This window comes from Pogoniulus pusillus, chromosome 13 (assembly GCF_015220805.1).
Source record: "Pogoniulus pusillus isolate bPogPus1 chromosome 13, bPogPus1.pri, whole genome shotgun sequence".
Classification (NCBI taxonomy): domain Eukaryota; kingdom Metazoa; phylum Chordata; class Aves; order Piciformes; family Lybiidae; genus Pogoniulus; species Pogoniulus pusillus.
In genome coordinates, this window is record NC_087276.1 from 7,965,328 (window position 1) to 7,980,251 (window position 14,924).

Below are 14,924 nucleotides of genomic sequence, written 5' to 3' on the forward strand. Positions count from 1 at the left end.
CAGATGATCAAATTTTGCCCAGGGAGTTGGTGGAGTTGCCATCCATGGAGGTGTTGAAGAAAAGCTTGAATGAGGCACTTAGTGCCATGCTCTAGTTGACTGGACAGGGCTGGGTGCTAGGTTGGACTGGATGATCTTGGAGGTCTCTTCCAACCTGGTTAATTCTATGATCTAGCTATCTGATGGATCTTTATTGTTGGAGACTATCTAGTACCAGGGTGTAAGATGGAGATTTTGTCCCTTGTTTCTCCCATTTGTATTATTTCAAGGAGGGAAATTACAGCACTGGGGAAAATGAGCAGGGTTGGCAGGGGTTCTCGCTTGTGGTTATGAGAGTGGGTGGAGGCAATCCTATTCGTGTGCTAGTTAGAGGCTCTGTGAGTCATGCTGTGCACTTTGCCACGTGTCTGACCTCAGATGGATAACTGATGCTGCACACTGATCCTGGTCTCCTCTTTCTCAGCCTGGAGAATGAGGTCTGTCCCACAGATGTCAAGCTACAGGCTGTACTGCTGTGTTCAGTATTGCATCTGCATTGTTATGCAGGAAGATGCTGTGACTGAGGATAATGACAGTCTTGTTTTCTAGGCTGGATGAAGGAAGGGTTCATGAGGTTTCATAGTGTGTGTGTCACATAAGTACCAAGCTAACTCGTCTTTGGGACAGCATCTGCTGCTCCACTTCACCATATTTCTTATTTAAACATGAAAGTCTGTAAAAAATAAAGGAAAAAAAAACAAACAGAGAAAATCCAGGTCCTCTCTTACAGGATATTTTAAATTTCCTGCCTCTTTTATCCTTTGAGTTTAGGAGGAAAAAGTGTATGGGGTACTGCTGTAGACACATTTGCAGCAATTTTTCAGTGATGTCTTTGTGAAGACAATAACTTCAATCCTCTCTGTTGTGACAGTCTCTCTGTGCAAAATCATAGTTGTTTGCTGAAACTAGAACGAGTTGCAGTGATTCTACGTAAGGTCTCAAGGAGTCTTTCTCAAATGCTGCTGGTGATCTGATAGAGAAGCCTGATTGAGGCAGCTCCCTCCACTTGGTGGAGGGGAAAAATCAGTAGCATTTGCTCCTTCTAGTTTTGGCTGCTAATGCCAGCACTGCTGCAAAGAGCAGCCAGCCAGAGCAGCTAAAGCATGAGTCATGCTCTTCAGAGACTGAGCACCAATGCGGTATAGAACCGCCTATGCTTGGCACCATGCTGTTCTTTGAAACAGTTCTTCTAAGGCTTACCAGAAATGTACACCTTTGCTAGAGGTTAATTCAGGCTGGTAATGCAGTGCTTTAAACGAGGCATCAGTGGTTATTCCAGGTAAACACTTTGTGACAAGGGAAGTAATTATATTATGCAAGTAAACCAAAGTCATGCAGTGTCTAGATGTAATGTGTTCTCTTTCTTTGTCAGCGTTATGAAAGCTACTGAGCCAAATTTCTCTTGCTATCTAAAGATCCAATTTTCTGTTTCTCTTTACAGCTGGATCAGTTGGCTGTAGATGCTGCAAAGGAGAAGAGAGATATGGAGCAAAAGCACTCCACTATTCAACAAAAGGTACTTGAGAGACTGTAAAAGGCAGACTGCACACACCTTTCTGTATCTTTAGTATCCCTCCCCAGCAGTGCATCTCTGCCTTGGAACTGTGAGAGATGGTATCTGTAGTGCAGAGAAATAGCCTTGTATATCAGTGAGCATAGGGTTAGCTTGCAGATACTCATTTTATATTACCTAGCAGAATAGTCTGTTTAGGTTTGGCTGAGACATTAATAGAACTGTAGAATTTATTTGAATGCTGTAACTGACCATTAGGGCTCTTGAAAACTCATCTTGGATTCAGTATAGTTGTAAAAGTCGCTGTCTTCCCCTCCTTTGTGTTGGTAGAAGGAGGTGTATGTGCTGCTATGTATCACTTTCTGGGCTGTCAAGTGCAAGTGCAGCACTTTGAGGTAGTGTTGCAGCTGCCACTGCACGTAAAAAGCAAAAGGAAACTTTTGTCAAGGCTGTTCAGTGTAAGATATTCAACTGCACGCAGATGTGGAAGCACTAACATTAAATTGGTGTTTTGGGAGGATTTATTAGGTTCATGTTTTTGCTAGAAGAATGTAGATAATTGCTGTTGTGGGGGGAATGACTTCTGTTTGGATGTTTCAGAAGCTCTAGATCAGTATTGGTTTTGCAGGTGTAATGCTAGAAGTTAAAAATATTTCCACTGAACTCTCCGGTAGTGAGCTAATACAGCAGGTACTTTTGAAAGGGATTAGATGCCAGTTGAAAGGTAATGCAACACTTCTTACTCTCGTTCAAATACATTCTGCATCTGTTCAGGTGGCATACACTTAAAAATAAAGCCTGACTTAAATGAAACCTGATGTGTAAGTTCAGAAATGGGAGCACGCTGAGATGATCATTTAGGTAGCCTTAGTAGAGTAGGAGTCAATATTAGTACTCATGGGGAAAAAGTAACATGGTTGGCTGCTGAACATATTTCTGTCACTTCATCCTGTCCCTCCTGCAGCAGTTTGTGGGAAGCAGTAGAATTGCACTAACTGTCAAACCGAGCAGATAGGATGATGGGTTTCAGAGCAGTGCTGATAGGTGGTGTTTGGAGGCAGACAGAAGGTAACTACAGGCAAAGAGGGGAAATGGGAGAGGTGGAACTTGTGGATTTAACATTGATTTTGATTGGTTTGGACTCAGTGGGGCCTAGTTTCAGGAAGGGGCAGTAGTTGAGAACAGTGGTGTTTGGTGCAGGATGTAAGTTATGGGCTACTACCTTATAATTGGCCATGGAAATAAAACTGGTCTATTGCCAGTGGTACTTACAGTCTGTCTTTATTTTCTCCAAATGCTACTTAAGGCTGCCTTACAGGTAAAGTATTTGTAAAAGTATTGATGATTATTGATGTTTTTAAGCTTCATGAAACTTGATAAGCAGCATCTGTGTAACGTGAATGTTTCTAGTACAAGTGGCAATCATACCTTAATGGAGTAACAATTCTGTTCTCTCTAAAATGTAATCAGGGCAGGCAGATTGTCCTCTATGTTGTCTTCTAAAGCTCTGTGTTTCCAGTTGTGTATATGTTGCCTTCTCTCCTTATCAGTGAGGTCACTGATGTGTTTTTGTGAGGGTGTTACCTAGGTTGATGCATCCAGGCTTTGAAGGGGATTGCTTTACTGGAAATTACAGCTCATCAAATAATTTTCTTGGTTCCTTACTCAGATCATGAGGTCTGTTTGGTTTCTGTTTTTTCCTTGCCTTCCCACCAAGTTTGCTTCCAACTCATCAGAATGTCAGAATCTTGAGTTGCTTTAGACCTTGGATCTTGTTCCTTTCTATCATTATTTGTCATCTGGTCAATCTGATCAGGATGGCAACCTTCTTCTCTACTTTCCACTGGGCTGCCTTTTAGCTGTATGTTACCAAATCCTTCCATGTTTTATGGCTACTGTAACTTCTGCTTCTTGTGTTGCTTGTTCTTTTCCCCTTGCTGGCTTCTGTTGTTTGAGCTGTGCCTGCCTGCTATCTTCCCCCTGCTGCTGTTTTGGCTGCTGCTGCTTTTGCTGCCGCTTGACCCCTTCCCCATTTTCCTTACCCTTAAGGTTATTCTATTTTTTCCCCTAGTAGTTTGTATTTCTTATAGTATAACAGTATAAAGAGAAATAATTTCATCTTCCCTTGACTTTCCAAAAGAATCCATGTTGTAGTGAGTTTATTCTACCCAGGGAGGGATCCTCCCTAACCAAGACAGTACTCTGTGGTGTATATGTGTATTTAACATACTTCTAATTTACTGTTTCAGAACAATGCAATTTCTTCATTGTCTGGATAAAGAACAGTTCCTTTTCAGAAGGAACTTACCCACTTACCTCTATTTGCATATACATGCAAATGCCTGCAGAACAATTGCTCTAATCAAATAAATAACCTCATTTTCCTAATCATCATCCTATTTAATTAGGCTGTTGTCTGAGAAGCTAAAACAAAACTCAAGGAAAGGCTTGATAACCACTATAGTTTAGTTTCTGGTTTGAGAGATCTGATGTCTGGTATTGTTATTTAACTTTTGTTTTCTATCAAGTATACAGGAAACATATTTTGGGTCTGTTTGTGAGAAATTGTTTTTTACATATGAATCTGGAGTAACACATTAGAGTCATAGCATGGTCTGGGTTGGAAGGGTCCTTCAAAGGTCATCCAGTCCAACCTCCTATGCTGTAAGCCAGGGGGATCTTCAACTGGATCACGTTGCCCAGAGCCCTGTCAAGCCTTACCTTGAATATTTGTGATGGTTTGGGTGTTCCCTGCCCTCCCCCCCACACTTTAGAAATCACCCAGACTAGACTTAGCCGGCTCTGGAAATACAAATGAAGCTTATATTTACAGCTAGCACAATAGACAAGCAGATATTTACAGGATATACAGTTATATACAGAAATAGACAAGGTAAAAGGTAATACAGAAACACAACTCCCCTCTCAGAAACCTGAGTCCCCAGGAGGGGCTCTCAACCACCCCTTTACCTTCCCCCTACCCCTCTCAACCTAACCCCAGTCCCAAGGAAGAACAGAGGTTCGGCCAGGGGGGTTAAGAAGCAAAGTGGATTAGTCCAAAATGGAGAATGAGGTTAGAGAGATGCAGCTCAGCCAGCAGCCCCAGTGAGAGTGGTTATTTGTGTTTTTATTTCTCGTTCCTATACTTCTCAGCAGGCCTATGAGGGAAGTAGACATCACCATTGTTTCCCTTTCACAGCCTGTAATCTAGTTCTTCTCACCAAAACATTCTAGTCTCCTTCAAACTAGCACAAATATATGCAGGGATAGGTTCCCAATTACCTTAATGGGCAACCTGTTCTATTCTTCTAGTCATGTCATGGTCATTCTGACAACTTTTTGTAATACTTTTTTATAGGGAAAGATTCATATCAAAGAGCCATGTCTCAGTGTCAATATCACTTAAAACTTTTGTTTTATGAGCAGTTTGCAGCCCCTTGCTATAGGAACAACCTAAGCTAAACATTGATTGGACCTTTAAACAGCATTATGGCTTTTTGGGTTTGTGACCACAGCTAATACTTGGCTCCAAAAGAAGGGAAATTTATAGAGGAAAAAAAACTTCAAATAGTTTTTGTTGTATTCAAATCCTTTTTTTTTCATAAAAAAATAGTAATTAAAAAAATCTATGTCCAGAGAAGTGCCCAGGAAGCAGCTGGAGTGAGAAGGATTTGGAAATTTTTAGCTTCTTGAATAAATAAGACAATATGAGGTCAGGTGCTACTGCAGTCACTGAAACACTGGATTGGGCTGCCCAGGCAAGTGGTTGAGGCCCCATCCCTGGAGACAGTCAAGATGAGGCTTGACAGGGCTCTGGGCAACCTGATCTAGTGGAGGATGTCCCTGATGATTGCAGGGGGAATTGGACTAGATGGCCTTCAGAGGTTTCTCTCAGCCCAAACTATTCTATGATTCATAAAGCAGGCATAAGGCAGAGCTGCTGTTGAGAGGTAATTCCTGTCTCAACAGACATAGAGTCATAGAATGGTTTAGGTTGGAAGGGTCCTCAAAGATTATCCAGTTCCAGCCCCCCTGCCATAGACAGAAACACCTCCCACTAGAACAGATTGCTCAAGGCCTCATCTAACCTGGCCTTAAACACCTCCAGGGAAGGAGCATCTGCAACCTGTTCTGGTGTCTTGCCACTCTCACTGTAAAGAATTTCTTCCTAACATCCAGTTTAAATCTCCTCTCTGCCAGGCTAAACCTGTTACTCCTCATCCTGTCATTACAAGACCTTGGGAATAGTCCCTCCCCATCCCTCCTGTAGACCCCTTCAGATACTGGAAGGCCACTCCGAGGTCTCCTGGAAGCCTTCTCTTCTCTAGCCTGCAGAACCCCAACTCTCATAGCCTGTCCTCACTGCAGAGCTGCTGCAGTCCTCTGAACATCTTCCTGGCCTCCTCCGGACTCGCTCCAACAGTTCCATGTCCTTCCCGTGTGCTGGTATTTCAAGGGACATATATGCTCAGTGATTCTCTTGCCTTCTTTCACTTTATCTTGAACTATAGCCCTTGTTGCTTGTTGTGTTGGCAATTTTAAGCTCTTCTTCAAGGCATTGTCAACTTAAGCATGAAAATTGCCAATGGGAAGGGAATGTAAACCCCTTTCTAAATGGGGTGGGGAGCACATAATTAGTGTCCTGTTTAGTTTATGCTGGAGAAACTTTTTAGGTGAGTGTGTACTTGGGTACTTCTGCTCCCCTATTTATTGGCTCTTTTGGGAAATGGTTAAAATTCTGCTTCTCTACAGCAAAGCCATATTTGACTACCAACACAGTGTTAAAATGCCAACACTTGCACTCCCTAAGATAGGCTAGTAAAATGGCTTGAGTGGCTTTCATTGCCATAGTATTGAAGGTAAACTGAAAGCTCTGCTGCTGACAAGTGGTGGGGTTTGCTTATGGTAAAATGATGATTATATGTTGAGAAGCAGAAAATATGCCTGCAGTCTGTGTGGTAAATTGATAAGTGCAGGTAAAAATGCATGCACTAAAAGGCTCTAGGGAATAGCAAGAATTCTGTGACCCACCAGATGAGTAGGAATTGTGGAAATGAACCATTGAGGTTCCTCATGGATATGTACAGAAAAAGGGAAGGAAAAAAAAAAGGAATGAAAGTGTGCTGTGTAATTCATTTATGTAACTCCCTCTTCTCTGCCCTGATGAGGCCACGTCTGGAATACTGTGTCCAGTTCTGGGTTCATCAGTTCAAGAGGGACCTCAGGGAACTGCTTGAAAGACTCCAGCACAGAGCCACAAAGATGTTGAAGGCAGTGGAACATTTCCTTGCAGAGGACAGGCTGAGGGAGCTGAGGCTTTTTAACCTGGAGAGGAGGAGATTGAAAGGTGACCTCATTCATATTGATAAAGATGTGCAGGGCAGTGTCAGGAGGGCAGAGCCAGGCTCTGCTCAGTGATGTCCAATGACAGGACAAGGGCCAATGGGTGCAAGCTGGAGCAGAGGAGGTTCCGTGTGAACTTAAGGAAAATCTTTTTCACTGTGAGGGAAACAAAGCCCTGGAACAGGCTGCTCAGAGAGGTTGTGGAGTCTCCTTCTCTGGAGACATTCAAAATCCACCTGGGTGTGTTTCTGTGTGATCCTGCCCTGGCAGAAGGCTTGGACTGGATGATATTTTGAGGTCACTTCCAACCCCTGATGTTCTGTGATTCTGTGAAATGTACTTTAGTCCCAACAGATACCTTATTAGTTTAAATTCATCTCCTTTTTGGCTGCACATTTACTTAATACAGAATTCTGAACCACATCAAGTGATAGGGTTCATTTTCATGTGACTCTCTTCTGCAGGACACTGGAAAAATAGAACTGTATTTCTCTCCACCCCCCTGAATATCTCTTTGTGATTCACTATTTCATGCACCAAGATAAAAATAAACTATAATGTGACTGTTCCTTTCTTGTTTGTTAATAATAAAACACCAGGACTAGAAGGTCAAACATGACTTAACTAAGTTTCTTTTCCTACTTCTATTGTGATGAATTAAATGTCATGTGTGTATGTGGGGGCTGTTTGCTGATGTGTTTTCTGCCCAAGACTTCATCAGTGCAGTTGTATGGATAAAGCACATGGAAGCTTTACTCCCCCCTCCCCTCAGTTGATAGCCTGCTCTAAATAGATAGGAAGATACTAAATATTTGTCTGTGTACTCCTGTGTCTTTATATGCTCTCTGAATGTGGAAGTCAATTAGGAAAGTCATTAAAAGTGATACTGAGTGCACTTCCTGAGGAAGGCTCAGTGTTTTAGACAGGTTGGATTGAGAGTGTAGCATGGTAAATGATCCAAAGGTGTTTTCTTGTCGTGCATGTGCACGCCTCAAAGCACAAATCTGAGTGCACTGGAAAAGATGGTGGCATTTGCTGCTGTAGTTCTCCAAACCTGGAGGAAAATGTGATTACAGAGTAGTTTGGATAGAGAAGGCTGAGGGAGTGTGTGTTGTCTTTCACTAGAAAAGGAGCTGCAGGCATCACTGAGGCAGGAAGATGCAAATCTTTAGCAGGTTCCATTATGTTTGGGAGCTGGTAAGTTCATTTATCAGTTTCTTGGGAAGGGAGGGAATGTGACATCAGCATGGCTAAGTTTGTGCTTGTAGGAATTTGCTCTCCCCCCATTTTTTTCCCCTCTGGAAGGGTTAGAAGAACAACAAGTCTAAAACAGAACCAGACCAGAAAGGTGTTGTAACACTTCATGAATGTCATAAACTATGGAATACTAACTTAAAGGTGTACTGTGATATTTAGATGTTTATGCTTACATGAAATCTTCAGTGTTCAGCATGTTCTGATCTAACAAAAAAACCCAAACCCAAGCAGAAGATCAAAGTCATTGAATGCTGAATGAAAAAGCACAGATTTATGATTGTTGAGAAACTTTTCTTTGCAACCTAGGAGTTTGTTAAGGTTAATGTTTATTGGTGATACGATCACTCCATGTACTCGTAGAACTCTTGCATGGATCTGCTGCTAGTGAATTCATGAAAACCCAGATTGAACAATTCTGATTTAGTGAATCCATTCAGATGGGTAACAGCTGAAAACACTGTGAGGAATTTTATGGAGTTTGGTGCTGGGCTGGCCTGGAGTGTAAAGGATCTCTTCTAGTATTTGTGACCACTGTCTTGCTTAAACTTGAATTGGGCCAGATCATCTGCCCAGGAGCAAACATGGTGTGGAATAGAAAACTTCTGTGTGGGCTGCACTATTACACAGGGCTAATGACACTGCTTTTTAAGCTGGCTGTCTTTTCAGTTTTACTATAGCCCCTTTTGCCCTGTGTATAGACCAACTTTTAAGGTGCCAAGTGCACGTTAACAGGGATACTTATCATGCAAAGCTGATGTTGGGGATTGAGGAGATGTACCTGCAGAAGTTATGGGAGGCTGATGGTACATAATGTCCTGCATCTTCAGTACTTAACCTGAGATTTGCTTGTTCTAAAACTTATTTTTCACTCCCATGCCTCTTCTGCTGTAGTTAAGAGGAAGAAGCCATGTGTTGCTAGTGTACTTTAAGGATGTCTTTTATTAACAGTGATATTTTGATCTCTGGGCATAGTTTGTGATAAATTAGGTTGTTCCATTTGTGCTATTTGATGCAGCCTTAGTAGCTGTTATCCTCGTACTTGCTGAGTACCTGAGCTCTGTATCTTCCTAGAAGGAGTCTCTGCTGTTTCAGATGACACATGGAAGCAGATAATTATCACGTGTGTTACTACTTAGTCTGCCTTTGCTGGAGATGTGAAACAGTTAACCTTTCTAAAACTTGTAAAGCTGTTATTAACTGTTACTAGCTGATGCTATTTGTCATGAGATTGAAATGTGTATTTGCTGGTCCTACTCCTACCTATATTTTTGTTGAAGATCATAAGAAAAAAAATACTACAAAGTTCTTGACATTATTGCCACCACCCCAACCTCTTTAATTTAGAGCACTGTTAGCATCATCTTTATTTGGTTACTTCTCTTCTATGTTCTGTTTGGGCTCACTTGTTGAGGTGACAGCTGAAGAAAATGCAAATGCATGACTGGCTCTGTATAGTTGCCTGCAGCAGGCTGCAACTGCTTTTCAGTTTTGACTTTTTATTCCTATTGCCCCTTTATCTTGCTCTCCTTCCCTTTCTTGAGAATATATGCATAAGACTATTTGATCAGAGAGTCAAAGCATCAGATACTTTATCAGTAATGTTTGCCTTTCATGTGCTCACCAATCTTATCAAAAAGTTCCCCCTGCGTGCAGGTAAAGCAAAACTTCAGTTTTCTAACTGCCTGAAAAAAATCAGGGGCTGAGTGTGATGTCTTGCCTCGTGCTGCAAGCAAAACATTGTTTCTAAATGTTTGCTTCTTTTGATATCAATGCTGTCCATATTTGAAGCTTTGTTTGAAACTGCAGTGTCTTTTTCTCTTTCCATTGAACTAGGATTATTCCAGTGATGATACTAAACTAGAATACAATGTAGATGCAGCCAATGGTATTGTTATGGAAGGTTATCTATTTAAGAGAGCCAGTAATGCCTTCAAGACCTGGAACAGGTAATTATTCACAACCTCTATTTACTAGCTGCTTATTATACTGCTTGTTAAGATGAACTCTGGTCTGACTTACAACCTGTGCAACTTGTTCATTCTACAGCTGTGACAGAACATGTGGGCAACTGGTCATTGACTCAGATGACACTTCAAAGCCATGTTTCCTTATTTTCTGTCCTAGTTGCTTGCAAACCTCTTTTTCTAAGAGTACATCTAAGCTTGGAGGAGTTCAATGTGTGGAGAGCTGACTGTTGTTAGCTGACTGTGCTGTGCACAGTCTGGCTCTCTGATTATGTTACTTTGGTATTGAAATAAAGCAATCCTTATGATTGTGCACAATAAGCTGTGCTGGGAAAATAACAGAGAATAAAGTAGAAGTTGTAGAGTCATTGGAAGCATTGTAGAAGCATTGGAAGTCATTTAACATAATGAAGGACTCAAATACTCAAAGACTTGAGTTTATTTTTCCTGAATGATAAGCCTGAAATTGCTAGCCTTCACAAACCCTGTCCTGTGTGGTGACTTCTGCATGATTTTGATGCCCTCTTGGGGCTTCCAAATGTGTTGTTAGTCAAATCTTTTTAACAGTGTTTTTATAGTATTGTTTAAGTCTTTTCCTCTCTGAACAGGATTTCTTTTGTATTTCCAAGGATGTATGTGTTGGTGTTTTTCCCAAGGAAATACAATGTATGCTGAACCCTCTTCAGTCTCATTAGATGCACTTAATTTGTTGTGGTATTGAGACCTTTTTTTTTCCTGATATCTTATGTTCTGCAATTCTTGCAGCAATGCTTTTGTTAAACTATTTGCTATTATTTCAAATGCCAGAATGTATGTTTGCATATGTAGTCTCTTCTAACCTTAATCATTCTATAACTCCTGAATTCTCTTGGAACATCACTGGTACGTAGCAAGGTGTGATGGCTTTACTTGAATATGTAGACTGATGCAAGGGCCACTGGTGTCAGTAAGACTGTCCCTGTGCTAGGGAGTCAAGTGCAACTAGCGTAGGAGATTTGGCTTTGGACTACTTCTAGTCTGGTCTTGTGGTCTGATTGTCCACCTGTCATTTTAATACATCTTCTGGCTTAGTTTCATCCAAGCAGAATTTGGAGTTCTCAAGACAAATCTGTGAAACATTAAAGGATAGTGAAGGAAGGCAACTGAGAGATGCTTCAAAAGCACATTCCTGGTCTGGAGTAAAATGTTAGCGTAAAAACACCGAGAACAATCTGCAGTAACAGGGAAGGATATTGTTCCTTATTGGGTCCTCAGCAGGCTGAAAGGGTCCTTTTAGCAAGGTGTGTAGCAGGATTCACTCAAACCCTTTGATAAGTGACTGAAGGCAAAACTCTGGCTCACCTTCTGGGTGCTTCTTCTGGATAGCATAAAGATCTTGTTCTGTGGGGAGATAAGAGGAGGGAACAGAACAGGAGTGTTGGAAGGTGCCTGACAAATATTTGTAGAGCTGCAGAATTGAAGTTTGGAAGGGGCCTTGGGAATCATCTAATTTAACCTGTTTTGGCAAAATTCTTCTTCCACATCTTACCTTCTCATGATTAGGGAGTGGGATTCAATTAAAACTAACTGTTGGAAATTTGAGTGTGAGGAAGTCATAATTAAATCAAGACAAGCAATGGCATTTTTAAAAGTCCATTTACAGGGTTGAACATAAAAAACATAAACACTATATTAAGAGAGACAAGGTGAACAGCTCAATAAATTGAGTCAGACCTAACTACTCTTACTACACAATTTATATTTGCTTAGAGTTTTATTTTCTTATGTTTGTCACAGGAGTATTAAAAAAAAAAAAAAGCTAAATATAACCTTTTTTAGTCTTAGATTCTTAATAATTTATCTCAGTGATGGGCAAGTTGGATGCTTCAGAATTAGGTGGATATGCTGTCTATAAACAGGTTAGAAATAGAATCAATCACTTTAATTTTGTGCTTTTACATTGACAGCCCATTATTAATTGTTCTGAAACCACTGCTACTATTATCATACATAAAACAGGTGCTGAAGACCTTAATGAACTAATAGTTATTAGTTTCTGAATCTAGCCTGAATGTTTGGGTAAAAATAGAGTGCATGTTCCCCTGCAGCCTGACCTAGGCTGTACCCTGTGTTAGGTGGGTCAGAAGAGATGATCTCCACAGGTCCCTTCCAGCCCCTACTATTTGATTTTTTTTTTCTCTTGCTTTTCTTTCTGAACACCTTTGCAGTTGCTTGCTGCATCAGTAGGCACTGAAGTGGTCATTGCCAGTTTCCACTCTCTGTTTCCGCAGATGGAATGATTTACTGAAGTGGTATTGCAGTTTCAACTGCAGGGAGATAATACAGTCTCAAGTTTATCATATGCTAGTGGTGATAGTGTTTTTCCAGTCACTAGATAGAGTACAAGAGAGGACTGTGTCATTAAACTGGCCTGAGCATAAGACTGTACAAGAAATACCAAAGGAGGAAACATTTTGAGAATTATCTATTCTATTTACAAGAATTCAGAGCTGAAGACAGAGACCCTAAGACAGACAAGATATTTTTAGTGATGGTTTGAGTGTTACCTGCCCCCACCACTCTTATGAAATCATCCAGACTAGATTGAGCTGAGCTAGAAATTAGAATGAAGCTTTATATTTACAGCTTAGCACAATATACAAGCAGATAATTACAATATGTGCAGCTATATACAGAAGTGTACAAGTTAAAAAAGTAATACAGAAACACAACTCCCCTCCCAGAAACCAGAGTCCCCAGGAGGAGCTCCCAACCACCCTTCCACCTCCCTTCCACCCCTCTTATCTCAGCAAGCCTATGAGTGAAGTAGCCATCACCATTGTTTCCTTTTCACAGCCTAAAATCTAATTCATCTCACCAGAATATCCCAGCTACCTTCAAACTAGCACAGTGTTCTTAGTGGCAAAGTAGTTAGTAGTTGGCTGCTTCATTTTATGCCCATCTCTGAGGGAGAAAAATCAACCAGCTGTGAACTTTCCTGGAAAGAAATCCTAGAGTTTCCAGATGTTCTGAACTAAGGGTGATGGCACTGATCTTCCTTGTTAACTCCTGATGGCACTGTCAGCAGTAACATGGATTTACAAGGGAAGGCTTTCTTCCCTCTGGTATATAGTTGGTGTTTTGGTGGTTCAGGGTCTTGCTAAGGCTGAATTGAAGGCACCTATTACCATTATCACTATTGGTGTATACTTGCCAGCATTAAAGCCTTAAGAGAGAAGGAAATAGATTTTTGTCTGGGTTTGCACATTAGTTTCTTAGTTAAAATCATACTAGAGAGTTGTGATGCTTCTGTGTGCATGTCTTGATCAATGAATCCCATTCGTTTTCCCTGGGTAACCCCCCATAGAGAAGTCTGGTTGCTGAGGGAGGGAAGAGATCAAAACTACATCATGCACCCCTTTGAGGAGGGGAAAATCCATGCTAATGAGTGAAAACTTGCCTTCTTTCCAATCCCAGGCTAACTTCTTGCTAGTGTGGTGTGGTTTCTTCCTGGGGCAGCTGAGAGCTTGGGTTTATTTGTCTGAACACTTCAGTTATTTGGGATTTCGCATCCCACTCCCTGTTCTTAGGATAGTTCTGTGTGCCACTGCTTTGAGAAACATACAGTGTTTGAGCAGGTTACAGAATAAACCACAAGAGTTACTTGCAATTGTGTTGCTGTGTTGTGAAAAATAGATTTGCAGCTTTATTCTGTTGTAACTAAATGGCGAGTCAGAGACTCGTAGAATGGTTTAGGTTGGAAGGAACCTCAAGGATCGTCCAGTTCCAGCCCCCTGCCACAGGCAGGGACACCTCCCACTAGAACCTGGCCTTGAACGTCTCCAGGGAGGGAGCAGCCACAGCCTCCCTGGGCAACCTGTGCCAGAGTCTCACCACCCTCACTGCAAAGAACCCTTTCCTAACATCTAGTTTGAATCTCCTCTCTGCCAGTTTAAACCCATTCCCCCTTGTCCCCCGTCCTGTCATTTCAAGACCTTGTCAATAGTCCCTCCCCAGCCTTCCTGTAGGCCCCCTTTGGATACTGGAGGGCTACCATAAGGTCTCCTCAAAGCCTTCTCTTCTGCAGGCTGCAGAGCCCCAACTCTTGTAGCCTGTCCTCACAGCAGAGCTGCTGCAGCCCTCTAAGCATCTTTGTGGCCCTCCTCTGGACTCGCTCAACAGTTCCATGTCCTGCTTGTGTTGAGGGCTCCAGAACTGCACACAGCACTCCAGTTGGGGTGTGACAAGAGCAGAGTGAAGGGGCAGAATCCCCTCCCTTGCCCTGTTGGTCATGCTTCTCTTGCTGCAGCCCAGCACACGGTTGCTGTCTGGGCTGTACTCACACTGCTGGCTCCTGTTAAGCTTTTCATCGACCCAGACCCCCAGGTCCTTTCTTGTGTAGCACAAATGAGTACTGCAGATAATATGCTTAGAATCATTATGATACCCTGATATTGAATAGTCTCACACTAACAGACCTAGAGACTTTCTTTAACTGTATATATATCTGTTTGCAAATGATAAATCCAATTGTACACAATTTTAAGGCATCAGGTGCATTTATTATTGTGGGGCAGGAGGTGGAAAGCTGTTTCAATTCCAGGGATTTGAAATGGAAAAAGAAGTCCATACTGTGAAGAAAGATGTGTGTGTAGGAAGAAAAGCTCTTACCAAACATTAGTATGTTCTGCATAGTTTTAAGGTTGGATACATTAAATGTTTTCCTTTTAGTTCTGCTGTATTTTCAGATCATGCTAATTCTTTGCTTATTTTGCTCATTTTGCATTTTTCATTCCTTCTCCTCCTTTCCCTTATGTTTTAATCCTACC

At 41.6% G+C, this 14,924-nt stretch overlaps 1 protein-coding gene across 4 annotated transcripts in view; it reads left to right on the forward strand.

Annotated features, from left to right (window-relative positions):
- ACAP2 (ArfGAP with coiled-coil, ankyrin repeat and PH domains 2) overlaps window positions 1-14,924 on the forward strand; it is a 79,898-nt gene that overhangs the window by 38,410 nt on the left and 26,564 nt on the right. For 2 of the 4 annotated variants that reach the window (XM_064152890.1, XM_064152892.1), the window contains exons 9-11: window positions 1,481-1,555; window positions 2,859-2,870; window positions 9,986-10,098. In XM_064152890.1, the coding sequence (XP_064008960.1) occupies window positions 1,481-1,555; window positions 2,859-2,870; window positions 9,986-10,098 (200 nt within the window). The remainder of the gene's footprint in view (window positions 1-1,480; window positions 1,556-2,858; window positions 2,871-9,985; window positions 10,099-14,924) is intronic. The other 2 variants (XM_064152891.1, XM_064152893.1) reach the window with 1 other exon arrangement.